Raw genomic sequence first — 14724 nt, forward strand, 5'->3', positions numbered from 1 at the left:
GTTTCCAGATGCATTTGGGTATTTGGAACACCTATATTAGGCCTTCTTTCAACCGTAAAATACAGTTTTAAGCATGACAACTTTGTTTAATTGCAATATTAACCTTTGATATACAGCGTTCGCTGTCCTACAGATTCTCGGAGACGTTTTAGTTTAATCTTGTTGCACCCTGCCAAGGACCAAGTAAGGACAATTCATAAATTGAGGGCGCAAATAAAAAAACGATAATCCAAGTTAATGGAGAAAAAAAACTGGTTAAAACGAGGAAAAAAACACATACATCCACATTATAAAAACACAACTGAATTAAGAACATCAGATTTAAAAAAACAAAAACATTTCGTTCGTATGTGCAAGTCACATTTTCTACTTATGACCAGGGAAAGTCACCGAGAAAGACAGTAAATTTCACAAGTGCAATTCTAGTTTTCACCTGTAGATGGCCTCCATCTCATTGCTGTACGTAGCTCGGATCAAAAGCCGATTCACGTTTGCCAGCACCGTCATGAAGTCCTTTTTGCTGACCGCAGTGCCAGTGCCGAAGACAATGAACGCTTCAGGGCTGAGTAAAACCTTCTCCGTGTGCTCTTCGTAAGGCTGCAGGTAAATTCCCTCCCGGGCTGTAGCAATCCGCAAGCCGTTACCCTGAAATGCCAGCCGAAAAGTATACAACTGTTAAGAAAACTGCACAGTAAGGGCTCGTTATGAACACAGAGAAAGCACACAGGCTGTTACAAAATAGAGATGGGTTATTGAACTAAGGCGCTCGTTATGAAGGGTCTACATTCTAAGGGTGCAACAACACAGATCTCTTTACCTTAAATCTTAGGTTTCAGCTGCTTAAAACAGCCAAAATCTCCACATGAAAGAACGGGGGATAATGGGAAAGTACCGGGGAATTGGATCTGGAATTACCAATTTGCTGGTCATGCCTCATTCTCTGCTTCTATGCAGGCTAACAGTATGACTGACCTAACCCACCCTACTTAACGTCTAACTAGAAGGTTTTAAATCAGTTCTGACAGATCCAAAATTAAAAATAAACTGTTGGAGCCACTAGCTCTTATTTCTGCAATTCTCTCTTCATTAATTAGAATAAATTGATTAACATCCAATGTAGCTCTTTTTCCTGTGGTGTCTGAGAGTTTGGAGGAAAAACCGGGAGGATATTCTTCTGCTCTAGGTGGAATGAAGATTTAACACTGAGCAAGAAAGAGGGTCCTAAAGCAAGAACAAACTTGTCCTCAAATATTCACAGGTAAGGGAACCTTAAGAACAAGGATCCTACTTCCCTGAATCTTCTCCCTGATGTTAAAGCCACAAGTAAAAAAAAAAACTCTTAAGAGTTAAGAGTCTGGGGGGGAGGGGGGGAGGGGGGCGTGGCTAGCCAGCCACCACGGCGAACACAGCTCTGTAGAGCTTTGTCATAGTAGCCTCGTTTATCTGTAAAATAATACAGGTGACACGGCTAGATGATCCAGCTGTCCAGGTGCAGAAACAGCACACACCCCAGGGAAGCAGCGGAGACTAAGAAACACCACCTAAAAGGACAACACCGGAGGTCGAGACCTGATCCGTGAACTGCGCCGATGCGCGGCCTGAGCGGGCGACCCTGTGAGGCCCTGCTGAGTACGGACAGGAGCCGTGACGTGCCTGAGCAATTGGCGGCTGAGATTGTGACCTACCTGAACTCCCCCACACCACAGCTACCCCTCACACTTCTTAGCTCATGGCTCACGGGCTGAGCTCCGGGTGGTGCGATGGAGTGGCGCAGATAGGAGTGCAGGCAAGTCCACGGATAGGCCTGCGGCGACCACCACTACTCCCGTTGACAGCCTCTGGAGGAGCAACGCCGGTAAGAGGGAGCAGGAGCATCCTCCGTCTCCCCCCTCGCACATACCAAAAAATGGGGTATACAGAACGCACACGGTGCACAATCGTAAGATTCGCTTTTGACATGGGTGGAGCGGAGGCAACGGCAACCAGACTAGGGAGCCTGCAGGGGAACAACAGGCCCATCTCGCACAACGTGGAGAGGGACCCAAGTAAAGACACCGTGCGGCGTGTATGACCCTTGAAGAGGGGAGTTCTAAGAAAGAAAGAACGGGCTCCTAGGCCCCACTCAGGCTTGAGTGATCAGAACATACTTCCCTAAGTGCCATGCAGAATACAAACCACTCTGGCCCTGAGTGCAGGGGAACCACTGTTCAATCCTCTCTGTCTGCAAATTGAGAATAACCCGCGGCCCGCTGACAGGGTGAGATATTGACATTGGGCATGCCCGGGACCCCTGTGCAGGAACTGCGCGCCCGGACCGAGGTAGACCCAGGCAGAGGAAACAGAGCATGAGCTCCTACACAAGGCAAGATCACTGGTGATAAACACCCCTGACTCTGGTAATCCCAGAACAATATCACACAGTGACCATGCGATGCAGCGCGCGCTACGAAATTCGTTTTATTGATTTAATTGTTTACTTACCTGCAATTATCCATATTCTGGTTTTTAGAACCCCCCACCCTGACCCTCCCCCGCCCCGCCTTACCGCCCCACCGGAACTCCCTCCACGGGCCGCGGCTGTTTCCCACACAAAAATGTGTGAAAAAGGTGATTTTTTCAGCTAAATTTGAGGTTTGCAGGGCATTCTGGGTAAGGAAACGTTGGGGGATCCACGCAAGCCATACCTCCCTGGAATCCCCCGGGTGTCTAGTTTTTAGAAATGTGTGGGTTTGGTAGGTTTCCCTAGGTTGCCGCCAAGCACCGGGCCAAAAACCCAAGTGACCCCCCTCGCAAAACCAGGTCATTTTGAGATAGGCAATTTTCATGTCGCCTCACTACGTTGTGGGCCCTTGCCCGTCGCGGGTACTTGGGCCTCCCACACGAGTGAGGCACTGTTTTTATCGGGAGACCTGTGTGAACGCTGGGTGGTAGGAAATTTGGGTCAGCCCGGTGATGCCACAACTTTCCCACACAAAAATGTGTGAAAAAGGGCATTTTACAGCTAAATTTGAGGTTTGCAGGGCAGTCTGGGTAAGGAAACGTTGGGGGATCCATGCAAGCCATACCTCCCTGGAATCCCCCGGGTGTCTAGTTTTCAGAAATGTGTGGGTTTAGTAGGCTTCCCTAGGTGCCGGCAGAGCTAGGGTTCAATAACTACAGCTAGGCACTTTGCCAAAAAAGGTTCATTTTTCACTGCGAAATTGAGGTGTGTCCACGATGCGTTTTGCGCCGTTTCCTGTCGCGGGCACTAGGCCAACCCACACAAGTGGGGTACTATTTTTCCCAAAACACTTTGGGGAACACGGGATGGGTGGAAATTTGTGGATCCACGCAGATTCCAGAACTTTCCACCACAGTAATGTGGGGAAAATTTGTTTTTTTTGGTAATTTTTTAGGTTTGCAAGGGGTTCTGGGTAACAGAACCTGGTGTGAGGCAGTCAAGTCACCCCATCCTGGATTCCCCTGGGTGTCTAGTTTTCAAAAATGTATAGGCTTGCTAGGTTTCCCTAGGTGTTGGCAGAGCTATGGTTCAAAAATTACAGCTAGGCACTTTGGAAAAAAAGGGTAATTTTTCACTGCGAAATTGAGGTGTGTCCACGTTACGTTTTGCGCCGTTTCCTGTCGCGGGCACTTGGCTGACCCACACAAGTGAGGTACCATTTTTCTTGGATGTCTTTGGGGAACGCGGGGTGGGTGCAAATTTGTGGATCCACACAGATTCCAGAACTTTCCACCACAGAAATGTAGGGAAAATGTGTTTCTTTTGGCAATTTTTTAGGTTTGCAGGGGATTCTGGGTAACACAGCCTGGTGGGATGCAGTCAAGTCACCCAATCCTGGATTCCCCTGGGTGTCTAGTTTTAAAAAATGTATAGGTTTGCTAGGTTTTCCTAGGTGCCGGCAGAGCTATGGTTCAAAAACTACAGCTAGGCACTTTGCCAAAAAAGGGTCATTTTTCACAGCGCAATTGAGGTGTGTCCACGTTGCATTTTGCGCCGTTTCCTGTCGCGGGCACTAGGCTGACCCACACAAGTGAGGTACCATTTTTCTCTGAAGACTTTGGGGGACACTGGGTGGGTAGAAATTTGTGGATCCAAGCAGATTCCAGAACTTTCCACCACAGAAATATGGGGAAAATGTTTTTTTCTTTGGTAATTTTTTAGGTTTGCAAGGGTTTCTGGGTAACAGAACCTGGTGGGAGGCAGTCAAGTCACCCCATCCTGGATTCCCCTGGGTGTCTAGTTTTAAAAAATGTATAGGTTTGCTTGGTTTCCCTATGCGCCGGTAGAGCTATGGTTCAAAAACTACAGCTAGGCACTTTGGCAAAAAAGGGTCATTTTTCACAGCGAAATTGAGGTGTGTCCACGTTACGTTTTGCGCCGTTTCCTGTCGCGGGCACTAGGCCGACCCACACAAGTGAGGTACCATTTTTCTCAGAAGATTTTGGGGCACGCGGGGTGGGTGGAAACTTGTGGATCCACGCAGATTCCAGAACTTTCCACCACAGAAATGTAGGGAAAATTTGTTTTTTTTTGGCAATGTTTTAGGTTTGCAAGGGATTCTGGGTAACAGAACCTGGTGTGAGGCAGTCAAGTCACCCCATCCTGGATTCCCCTGGGTGTCTAGTTTTAAAAAATGTATAGGTTTGCTAGGTTTCCCTAGGTGCCGGCAGAGCTAGGGTTAAAAAACTACAGCTAGGCACTTTGCTAAAAAAGGGTAATTTTGCATTGTGAAAATGTGGTGTGTTCACGTTGGGTTTTGAGCCATTTCCTGTCGTGGGCACTATGCCTACCCCTACAAGTGAGGTACCATTTTTATCGGGAGAATTACAGAATAATTACAATATACCCCGTACATAATAAAAAACCATTGCAAGTTGCTGCTCAGTTTTTGGCTCTAGGTTCGTCGGGTTCTTGGTGAACCTACAAGTCCTATATATCCCCACAACCAGTAATGTCCAGCGGATGTAACGGTATATTGCTTTCAAAGAGCTGTCATAATTAGAAGAAGTTACAGGTGAAAACGTTGACACAAAAGGCTTTTTCTTCAACAAATTTTCAATTTATCCTATATTTAACTGTTAGTTTCTATAAAGAAACCTTGATGGATCTACACAAATGACCCCTTGCTGAATTCAGAATTTTGTTTACTTCTCTAAAATGTATAGCTTTCCAGGATCCATTAATGCTTTTGTACCCATTTCTACCATTAACTAGAAGGAGGTCGAAAGCACAAAAAATAGCAAAAATAGGCTATGTCCCAGAAAAATGCCAAAACTGTGTAAAAAACGTTGGGTTTCTGACAAAAGTCTGGTATCCCCTAAAAGCTGGGAAAATGGTGATTTCAGCCCCACAAACCCTTTTTTTATAACATTTGCAGGGAAAAACCCAGATGCTTTCATTTGCAGCCTGTTTTTCCCATTTTTAAATAAAAAAAAACTAAATGTTGCTGTATTTTTGCTCATTTCTGTGACCCCTCCAAGGGAATCCACAAACCCTGAGTACCTTCAGAATCCCCATGATGTTGGAAGAAAAGGACGCAAATTTGGCGTGGATACCTTATGTGGTCAAAAAGTTACAGGGGCCTCAGCGCGCACTACCCCAAATAGCCAAAAAAGGGCGTGGCACAGGAGGGGGAAAAGGCCTGGCAGCGGAGGGGTTAAATGAATATGAAGAGATTAACAGACGGTATCCACACTTAGCAATGGTTGATATCATTAGGCTCTGGTCGATGTATGCTAACTCTAACGGGAGCACTACAGGGTAGGATGGATCAACTTAAGCTATGACAGTCTCCTTTAGAGGACATACAGAATCAGGTATCCACACTTAGCAGCGGTTGATATCATTAAGCTCTGGCCAATGCACGCCACCTGCAACTGGGAAAATACTACAAGGTAGGATGGATCTACAATCCCTTACCTTTACAAACCTATGACAGTCTCCTTTAGAGGACTTATGGACATGTTTGTTTCCATTCCTTTGTCAACCATCTGAACTATAATATTGTATTTGAATCAAAACATTTTTATTTTTATTTACAAATTCTGTATGTTTCATGTAACCCTTTTATGTATAACCACATACGTGATTTGTCATTGTGTAATTGGAATGCCGCATACAATCCTTTTCAAATACATCAGCTAGTTACGGATTTAAAATTTATGATATATTACACAGTATTATTATTCTTTATTCTTTATGCATTAACTGTTGAGTCATGTATGGCTCACTATGAAAATCATGGGTCTTTCAGTAGACAGATTCTAATTTGAGTCTTTCGCACATTGATACATTCACTCACGTTTGTTTCGAGTCACCACCCCCATGTATGGCTCACTGTGAAACATTGCAAACCTTGGCCTTTGGCAGACAGATTCCTTTTCGAGTCTTTCAACCATTGCTAATAATTAACATTCACACACGGTTGCTTGTAACCGCCCCTTTCAAGCAACCGCCCCCATACACGGCTTTAATTCTCCCGCGTTATGGCTGCCATTCGGCTGCTACCGCAAGTGAGGAACAAAGTCGTTTCCCAACACTATTAGGTAATTATGTTTCGAACCAGCCTGATTGCTGAGCTTGTAAACACATCCAGGACAGAATCCTTTACTTAGTTCACTCTTCTTGTTTCAGCTGTATTAAATAGGCTGTACCCTAGATTGTTTAAACCAATCACGGGACCCGCGCAACAGACGCGGTTACTATAAACTGGATCTTAATAGCGCTATCTTTTCGCTAACCACAGACTGAATCCCCTACTAAATTGGATATTGTGATCAACTCGGGTAAGTCGCCACACCCTGGCCCTTCCTTTAGAACAAAAAACCCTTTTTATACTTTATGGGCAACCAATGTCATTATTATTTAATTCACAGGTATCGGTGTGCTATTCACTGGACCCCTTAAGCGCCTACATGATTCCTGTTGAGGTGGGTCCTTTTTCCCGTGATGTGCAGATACTAAGTTATGGTAACCCTTATGGGTACCCGTCTTAAGTTCCTTGTTTTCACTCTATAGGGTCTACTCACCCCTCCCCTTGTCCTGAGGAAGATCCGCATGGCTGAGGCACAAAAATCCCTCGGTTGCCGCAAAGTCGGATCGAAATGTCGACGCTCCCCCTCTCGCACCTGGATCATCCTCCTCCCCATTTCCCATGTTCCAAAAATCGACCTAATTTGAATGATTACAATTTTATATATATGGCCAGGTTGCATTGAACTGTTTATTCATTATCAGTTTTTGTACATTTGTGTAAACATATGCCCCTTACTTTCTGTTTTGAAAACTCTGAGTCTTCCTGACTCCTAATTTTTTGAGCACCCCTTTCTACACGTTCCCTTGAACAATTTTCTCCTCTCTTTTCCATGGCCCTCTAAATTTTGCTTAACAATTTGTCTTTTATTCATTAAAATAAATATTTTGCAATTCATAATTTTGTCTTGCACAGCATGATCTTTTGGTAAAACTGGCGATTTATATACGTTTTGTGAGCTGAATTTTGTGAGCTCTTAAGAGTTTGAAATTATAATTGTTTCTCAATAATATTTCCAGAATAATTGGTCCAGGACCACTGTTTTTTGTAATAAACGACACCCAGGTCCAAGGCCTTTTTTTGGGTTACCCCATTGGTAATACTGGTCACAGACCAGGGAGGGCTGGCAGCTCCAAATTTAGAACAGTATTATCTGGGCACCCAATTACAGTGGATAGCCAGGTGGTTAGCGGATCGACGCAGTGAAGACACAGCAACCACTCTCCCCCCCATACAGCTCTCTTAAATGCTAAACCTATTCCACCCATGCACCAGGGTCAAAACCCCAAGCCCACTAATGTTAGGAGTGGCATATAAATACTATCACAGAGCACTATTCATAAACCGAACAGCCACTCCCTATGCCCGTGCTCTCCCAATGGAAGGAACACCTCAGGGTCCTAACACAACAACTGCGGCTGAACTACAACAATGGCAAGACGCAGGTATCCAAGAACTAGGTTATTTATACCTATATGAAGTGCTGCGCTCATACACCACACTTGTAATAGAGGTGGAACTACCCCTGGCCAATTTCTATTACATTGTTCCCTCATAGCGGTGTTAACCACCCACTGGGGGGACATATCCGCAGAGCTAAACATGCACCTCACCATATAATACCTGGGTCAGGGAGGACACATAAAGAAATGGTTTGCGACCTCGCTAAGGCACCACACAGCCGCTGACCTGATAGCCCTTTGGTGCCATTGGGAGACTGAGGCTGGCAGATCACTCTCTACTGCAGAGTGGAATTCGGTGTTACAGTGTACCATGTATATCCCCTAAAACGTGCGCTTCTGACAGATCCAATTTTTTTATCATCCACAGAGCTTACCTTATGCCCGCAAAGATCAATAAATACTTTAGCCGCCAGGATGCCAACTGCCCTAGATGCACGTTTACAGATGCAGATCTACTGCATATGCTTTGGAGTTGTCCCACATTAACTGAATACTGGAAAGCAGTAGCAGTTGATCTAACATGTTGTACAGCTAGGGACATCCCCCTAGAGTGGTCCACATATATCTTGCACCAGCACTACAGGACCCGTAATAACAAGGTCACTTCTCGGTTCCTGGATTTAGGAATAGTGGTGGCAAAGAGACTAATTATCAAGAAATGGAAGGCTCCCTACCCGCTCACAGGATGGAGGCGCTCAATTCACACCTGGGCAAACGCGGAGAGCGTAGCGTTTCACGATAGCAAGCAGCTGGGATGCACTTCTCATAAACCTTCTAAACATAAACAATGGTGCTGAATCCCCCTCACAGAGTCAGCAGCATAGCCAAGACTAATAAAAGTACATGGCCAGCCCAGGCTAAGCATACCACATCGGTCCAACAGGTGGGCAAGCAGTCAATAACACTGGGCGATACACCTTTCACTGACTTAACCTAGAAAGCATCATGTAGTGCATAACGGAAATGTACACTTATATGTCCCGTGACACCTTGTCAGGATACCTCAGCGACAACACTTACTAATTCACTACAAAATCCCACTTTCATATCACCAGTTCTTGTTTATTGTTATGATCCCTCCCCTGCCCCCTTTCATTTTATCTCTTAATAGTTCAATCTGTTAGCAAACACAAACACGTTGAAAGCAATGACAAGACCGTGCAGGTTGCGCCTTGACCAGAAACACTGGGCAGACAGTAATAACAAGATTGCATACTATATGAATACAACAGCAGAACTAAGAAACTGACCTTAATTGGCCAACATGAGTAACACTCTCCCTTTAGACAGATTATTTAAAGATGCTGTTCTGCTCTTGTAATCCTAATGTTCAAGGATATCTTAACTAATTTATACACTACTGCAATCTTAATGTTCTGCAATTGATTATGTATGTAAAGTCAATGTGTACTGTGTGATTTGTAAACACTGAAAACTCAAAAACCAATAAAAACAGATAAAAAAAAAAAAGTGTTAAGAGTCTCAGATCTCCAGATTATAGAAGCTCAAAAGGTGGAAATTGTAGTGTGTTGAGAACCAACAATAAGTCCCAGGCAGGGAATCTTAACATTGCCAAAGTTTGGATAGTCCCAAAACCCTCGAACAACCGCTTAATCAGCTCTCCGTCCTCATCCAAGCCTCCCCAAGTGCCCCTAAATGCTTTAACTGCTGCCCATTGAATTCTGAGGGAGGAAGACCCAAAGACAAAACCATCCTGCAAAAATTCCAAAATGTGTGTGAGCTGTGTAGATTGGATTTAGGAACCACCTCTCTGAGTACCACTTAGTACAGGTGGATTAATGCCTCATATAAAAAGCTAAAGGGAAGCCCTCCTAGAGGCTTGAATGGAAACTGCAGTCTCTCTGAAAGCTCCCTCGTCAATAGCCTTACCCTCTCAACATTCAAACCATTAGCTCTGATCTTCTGACATGGTGAAATTGAAGAAGGGAGACAGAGGAAGTATGGTTTGGAAGGGGCTATTCTTTGTCCATTATTAGAATCAGTAGTAGGGAGAACCAGGTGAACCATGGCCAAGCTGGAGCAACAAGAATCACTTTCAATATTTCATATGTCAACCTCACTTAGAATTTGAGAAGAAGAGGAGAGAGAGGAAAGGCATATATGAGAGCTCCAAACCAACTGCTTGAGAGGGTATCCAAGAGCCATACTCCTCTGCCCTTCAACATAATATTAGAATCTTTGCATTTTACCGACTGGCAAAGAGGCCCACCATTGGAGTGCCATATCTCTGACATATAGGCAAAAATCATTTGAAGGAGGGATTACTCAATTCAACTTGTTCACCATCGTAATTACAGTGCCCTTGATCTATACTGCCGTTAACAAGGTCACATTGTCTTGAGCCCAGATGAATACCTGGTCTGTTATTCGAGCAAGAGAAGGAGTACCTGTTCCCCCCTGCTTGAGATAGAACTTGGTTGTGTCATTGTCTTGCCTGACAATCACTGTTCTTCTGTAAAGGATATGGTTAAAGGTTTCTAGGGCTATACACACTGCCTCTAACTCCCTCCAGTTTGAAGACGTCATTCAGCATTTCTCTAGCCAAAAACCTTGAGCCTATTAACAATCAGTCCAAGCAATCAAATCTGTCACACTGATATTGGTGGTTATAGTTACTGGAATCTCTGTCTTTAGAGACACATCCTTCAAGATGTTTTCCTTTGACATCCACCAAGCTAGCTCTTTTCTCTTTGCATTGCTCAACATGTGCTCCTCTGTTATCTATAGAGATGTATATCTAATTAGAGAGTCATACAAGTATGGCAATTTAGTGATCCCTCATTGACGAAGCATAGTCATCAATGGATCCAGCACTTTTGTGAAGGCACAAGGGGATGACTTGAGCACGAAAGGTAGAATTCTGAATTGGTACTGAAATAGACCTGCTGCAAATCTGAGAAACCTCTGATGTTGGGGTGAATAGGGATGTGCATGTAGGCATTGTGTAAATCTATAGTTATCAGGAAGCTCCTCATTACAGCATCTGAAGCACCCCTTGTAATGTCAACATTTTGAAATGAGTTGGGCTGGTCCAGATGTTCACCCCCCCTGAGATTGAGTACTGGTCAGAACTATCCTGAGGGCTTCCTGACTAGGAGCAGAATCAAGTAAGTGCCCTCCTTTGTTCCTTGGCTGGCACGTGAATTATTGCCCACTTGGCCAATGAAGCTTGAATTCCTGACCATAGAGATTCTCTCTTGAGGGTCTTAGCAAACTGATGCTCGAATAATGACCAAAGTTGGAGGAATCATCTTAAAGTCTCCGAGGAGGCCCTTCTTTAGGGTGCTTAATACCCTCTGATCCTTTACATTCTTTTCCCAGATGTTAAAAAATGTTAATAGCCTGCCCCTACCCAGGGGCATAGTTTGGTAAGTAAGTTGGGGGGCGGGGGAGGGGTGTGAGACATCTTGTTAAAGCACATTATATGAGAATGAGGTAATGAAGAGGTCTTAAGGGGCATTGGAAAGAGACAGGCGTGTGGATTGTTAGGGGTACCTAAACTTTTCAAACTAATCAACATTTTTTAAGGCCTTCAAAACATAGATAAGAGAGAGTGAGTGTGTTTTTGTCAGTGTGGGTATGTAAAAATCCACAGTGAACCCAAGAGACTCTTTGGATTACCCGACTGAAAGGACCTGTACCTAACTATTCTCTACAGAATACAGTTTTAGGGGGGTAACTCCCCAACCATCTCCCTTGGAGCTACATTTCTGCCCCTACTGGCTTCTTGATGTCAATAGGAAACACATTGTCAGGTGAAGAATTAAAAGGGAGGGGATTCTTCAGATCTTTATGGAATTTAGCTATCATCGCATCCAACTGCTTTCCAAAAAGCTTCTTGCTGTCAAATTGAATCTTGAGGAATTCAGATTTTTCAGAAAAATCTCAGAGGGTCCCTTTTATCACTCTTAGAATTAAATTGTGTTTTTGAGACCGAGCCCTCAATCATCACCTTAACTTGCAGTGCAGTTTCAAGTTCATGCCTACCACGGTTTTAGCACAATTTCTCTTTCTAAATGCCTAAAATTCCATCTCTTCTGAAGATGTGGATGGAGGTTTCTGATGCCTCCTCTTCTGCATTCTCTTGCCTTCCATTACTATCCATTAATAGATACACACCCATTTCCATTTTCAGGAGTGTGCCTTAAATATTTAAGTTAGCCAATCAGGGAGTATAAAGAATAAGACCAATTACACTCCGAATTGTGATTCTGCAAATATACACATGAATGCATAGGTCGGTTCGCAACCTCAGAATCGATTCAGTAGAAATAAATGTGCGAGTTGCAACAACTTTTACTGAATCGATTTTCCGTACATCTGTCCCTAAATTTACTGCAGTGAGATCTCAATCTACTGAGCGTCAACAAAACACCTATAAAGAGTAACAGTTTGAATACTTAAAGTTCTAAAAATAAGCAGTATATGGAGAAAAACGCATATAAGATGCATAAACATTTTCTATCCAGTACACAATGCTGAATGCTCTCTAGGTGTCTAGTAATCAAGGGGGGATATTCTCAAGAACGTGTGATAACTATCGCCAAATTTGCTTAACGCAACTCTACACATCGCAGTCTATCGCGGGAAAATAATGCTGTGTTAACGTTGTATTCTCAATCCGGCGGCACCCTGCGATAGTCTCACGATAACGCACCAAATGACTGCGTTAAAACAAGCACAACTGAAAAAAATGCGAAACACGAACGCAAAAAAAGTTGCGATGTGGCCAATCGTGTTACAAAAATCAGCAATAACCAGTGACGGGCCTGCAATTCCCACGCGTAATGCGGGAAAATGCACTATAAAAGAAAAAAAAAAAGACAAAAAAATATAAACTGCGTAGCACCATGGATGCACCCGGACCGAGTGCAGAGGACAACGCAAACCCCACAAGCCCCACAGATGACCAGCAAGGAACCTCAGGGCTGGGGAAGGCCAAGGATAAGAGGAAGAGGAAGATCCGGTTCAGTCCGCAGGAAAACAGGATCATCATTACGGAGGTGACAGAACACTACCAACAACTGTTCGGTACCGCAAACGTGTCATTGGCAACAAAGACGCAAATATGGCAAACTATCTTGGACCATGTCAATGCAATTGCAGCGTTGAGGAGGACAATGGAAGAGGTCAATATGCGCTAGAATGATGTGAAGGCCAAAACCAAGAAGAAACTCGATGCCAACATGAAAGCAGCAACACCCATTGGAGGTGGGAGTCCAGCGGCACACCAGGAGCTGGATGACATTTAGAAAATGGTGGCCACAGTCATCAGTCGGGATACGGTGCCAAGATTTGGTGATCCGGACACTGCGCAACATGATCTGACACAACTTCAACAGGGTGAGTACCGGCCAGGGACTGGGGGGATGGGAGGAGATGGGCACAATGGCACACATGCACAAGTAAGTAGAGCACACTGCACACCCACAATGACTCTGGAGCATGTCCCTGATCCCCGTGGCACACCGCAGCACACAAACACCAAGTAGGCCCCCGTACCCCATGTCCCCAAAGGGGTCCCACACCACACATCACAAATCTCACCACCAACACATGCACATGTGCGAAACCCAGCAAAGATGCCTATGTGTGAGACACACTGACAATGCAAGTGACACTACATGACCATCAGCATGGCTGCAGGCCAATCATCATGACATCGTGCACGCCACGACACTGAGGTGGCTGAGTGTGGGCCACATCCGGAAAGGAGCAGGTCACACTCTGACACGTCCACGTGCACAAACAACCCCTGACATCAACAACACATCTAAGGACAAACCATGCTCAAGAGTCACAACTCGACCAAGAGCCCCAAACAACCAAGTCCGGTACATCTCAGCACTGTAGAAGCATAAAAGGCAAAGGCACACCGCCTGAAAGGGATAAGGGGCCACAAAATCAGAGCTGCAGGGGTGACTCACCCACAATGTTGCACACACACATAAGAATAAGAGCACCTCAACATTGACAACAATGTGTTGCAAACTGCAACACTTTCACAACAGGACACAAGACACAACTGCTGCCGCATGTTTGTACAAAATGGCCAATCACTCCTGGCATAGCAGGAAACTGTGAGATGACAAGGAACGAATACAACCTCACATCCCTGATGTTGTACAAATGTCCACTGTCCCGCATCAAATAGGCAACTCACCACACACAGTCACAATGTACATTGTCATGCAGTCTGTATGTAAACTTCGCCAATGCGTCAACATACATGTAACACACTGTGAAACTGCATCTACCCTTTACATTGCAGAGGGACAATCAACACCTCCTGCAGAGCAGACCCTATATCACGTCAGTGATGATGGAGACGAGCACCAGGACATCGACCTAGATGAACTCTAAAGGTTGATGGACAGCATCAGCACCCCACCTCCAGTAGCAGGTCAGCCCAGCACCATCGAGGTGAGCCCACCCCCTGCCCAGACCACACAGCAGGAAGCACCCACCACCATGTCCTGCTCCCAGCACCTCACAGAGGAACACATGGCATTCCAACGCTGTGTGTTAGACTGCCAGAGGGGGCTGGCTAAACAGGTGCGGCTGGGGTTCCAACTCATGGCAGCCAAACTGGATGCCATACGTGGGTGTCTAAGTCCCATCAGGGACCACTTACACTCCCCAAAGGTCACCCACAGTCCGCCCCATGCCACCCAACAATCCATGGCTGGCGTCGCTGGAGTCATGAC

General features: G+C 45.0%; 1 protein-coding gene across 6 annotated transcripts in view; it reads right to left on the reverse strand.

The window, feature by feature from the left end:
- Positions 1–14724, reverse strand: part of LAMA2 (laminin subunit alpha 2) — a 3129796-nt gene that overhangs the window by 1834469 nt on the left and 1280603 nt on the right. For all 6 annotated transcript variants that reach the window (XM_085611831.1, XM_085611827.1, XM_085611830.1 and 3 more), the window contains exon 14: positions 434–645. In XM_085611831.1, the coding sequence (XP_085467957.1) occupies positions 434–645 (212 nt within the window). The remainder of the gene's footprint in view (positions 1–433; positions 646–14724) is intronic.

This window comes from Triturus cristatus, chromosome 6 (genome assembly GCF_964204655.1).
Source record: "Triturus cristatus chromosome 6, aTriCri1.1, whole genome shotgun sequence".
NCBI lineage: Eukaryota > Metazoa > Chordata > Amphibia > Caudata > Salamandridae > Triturus > Triturus cristatus.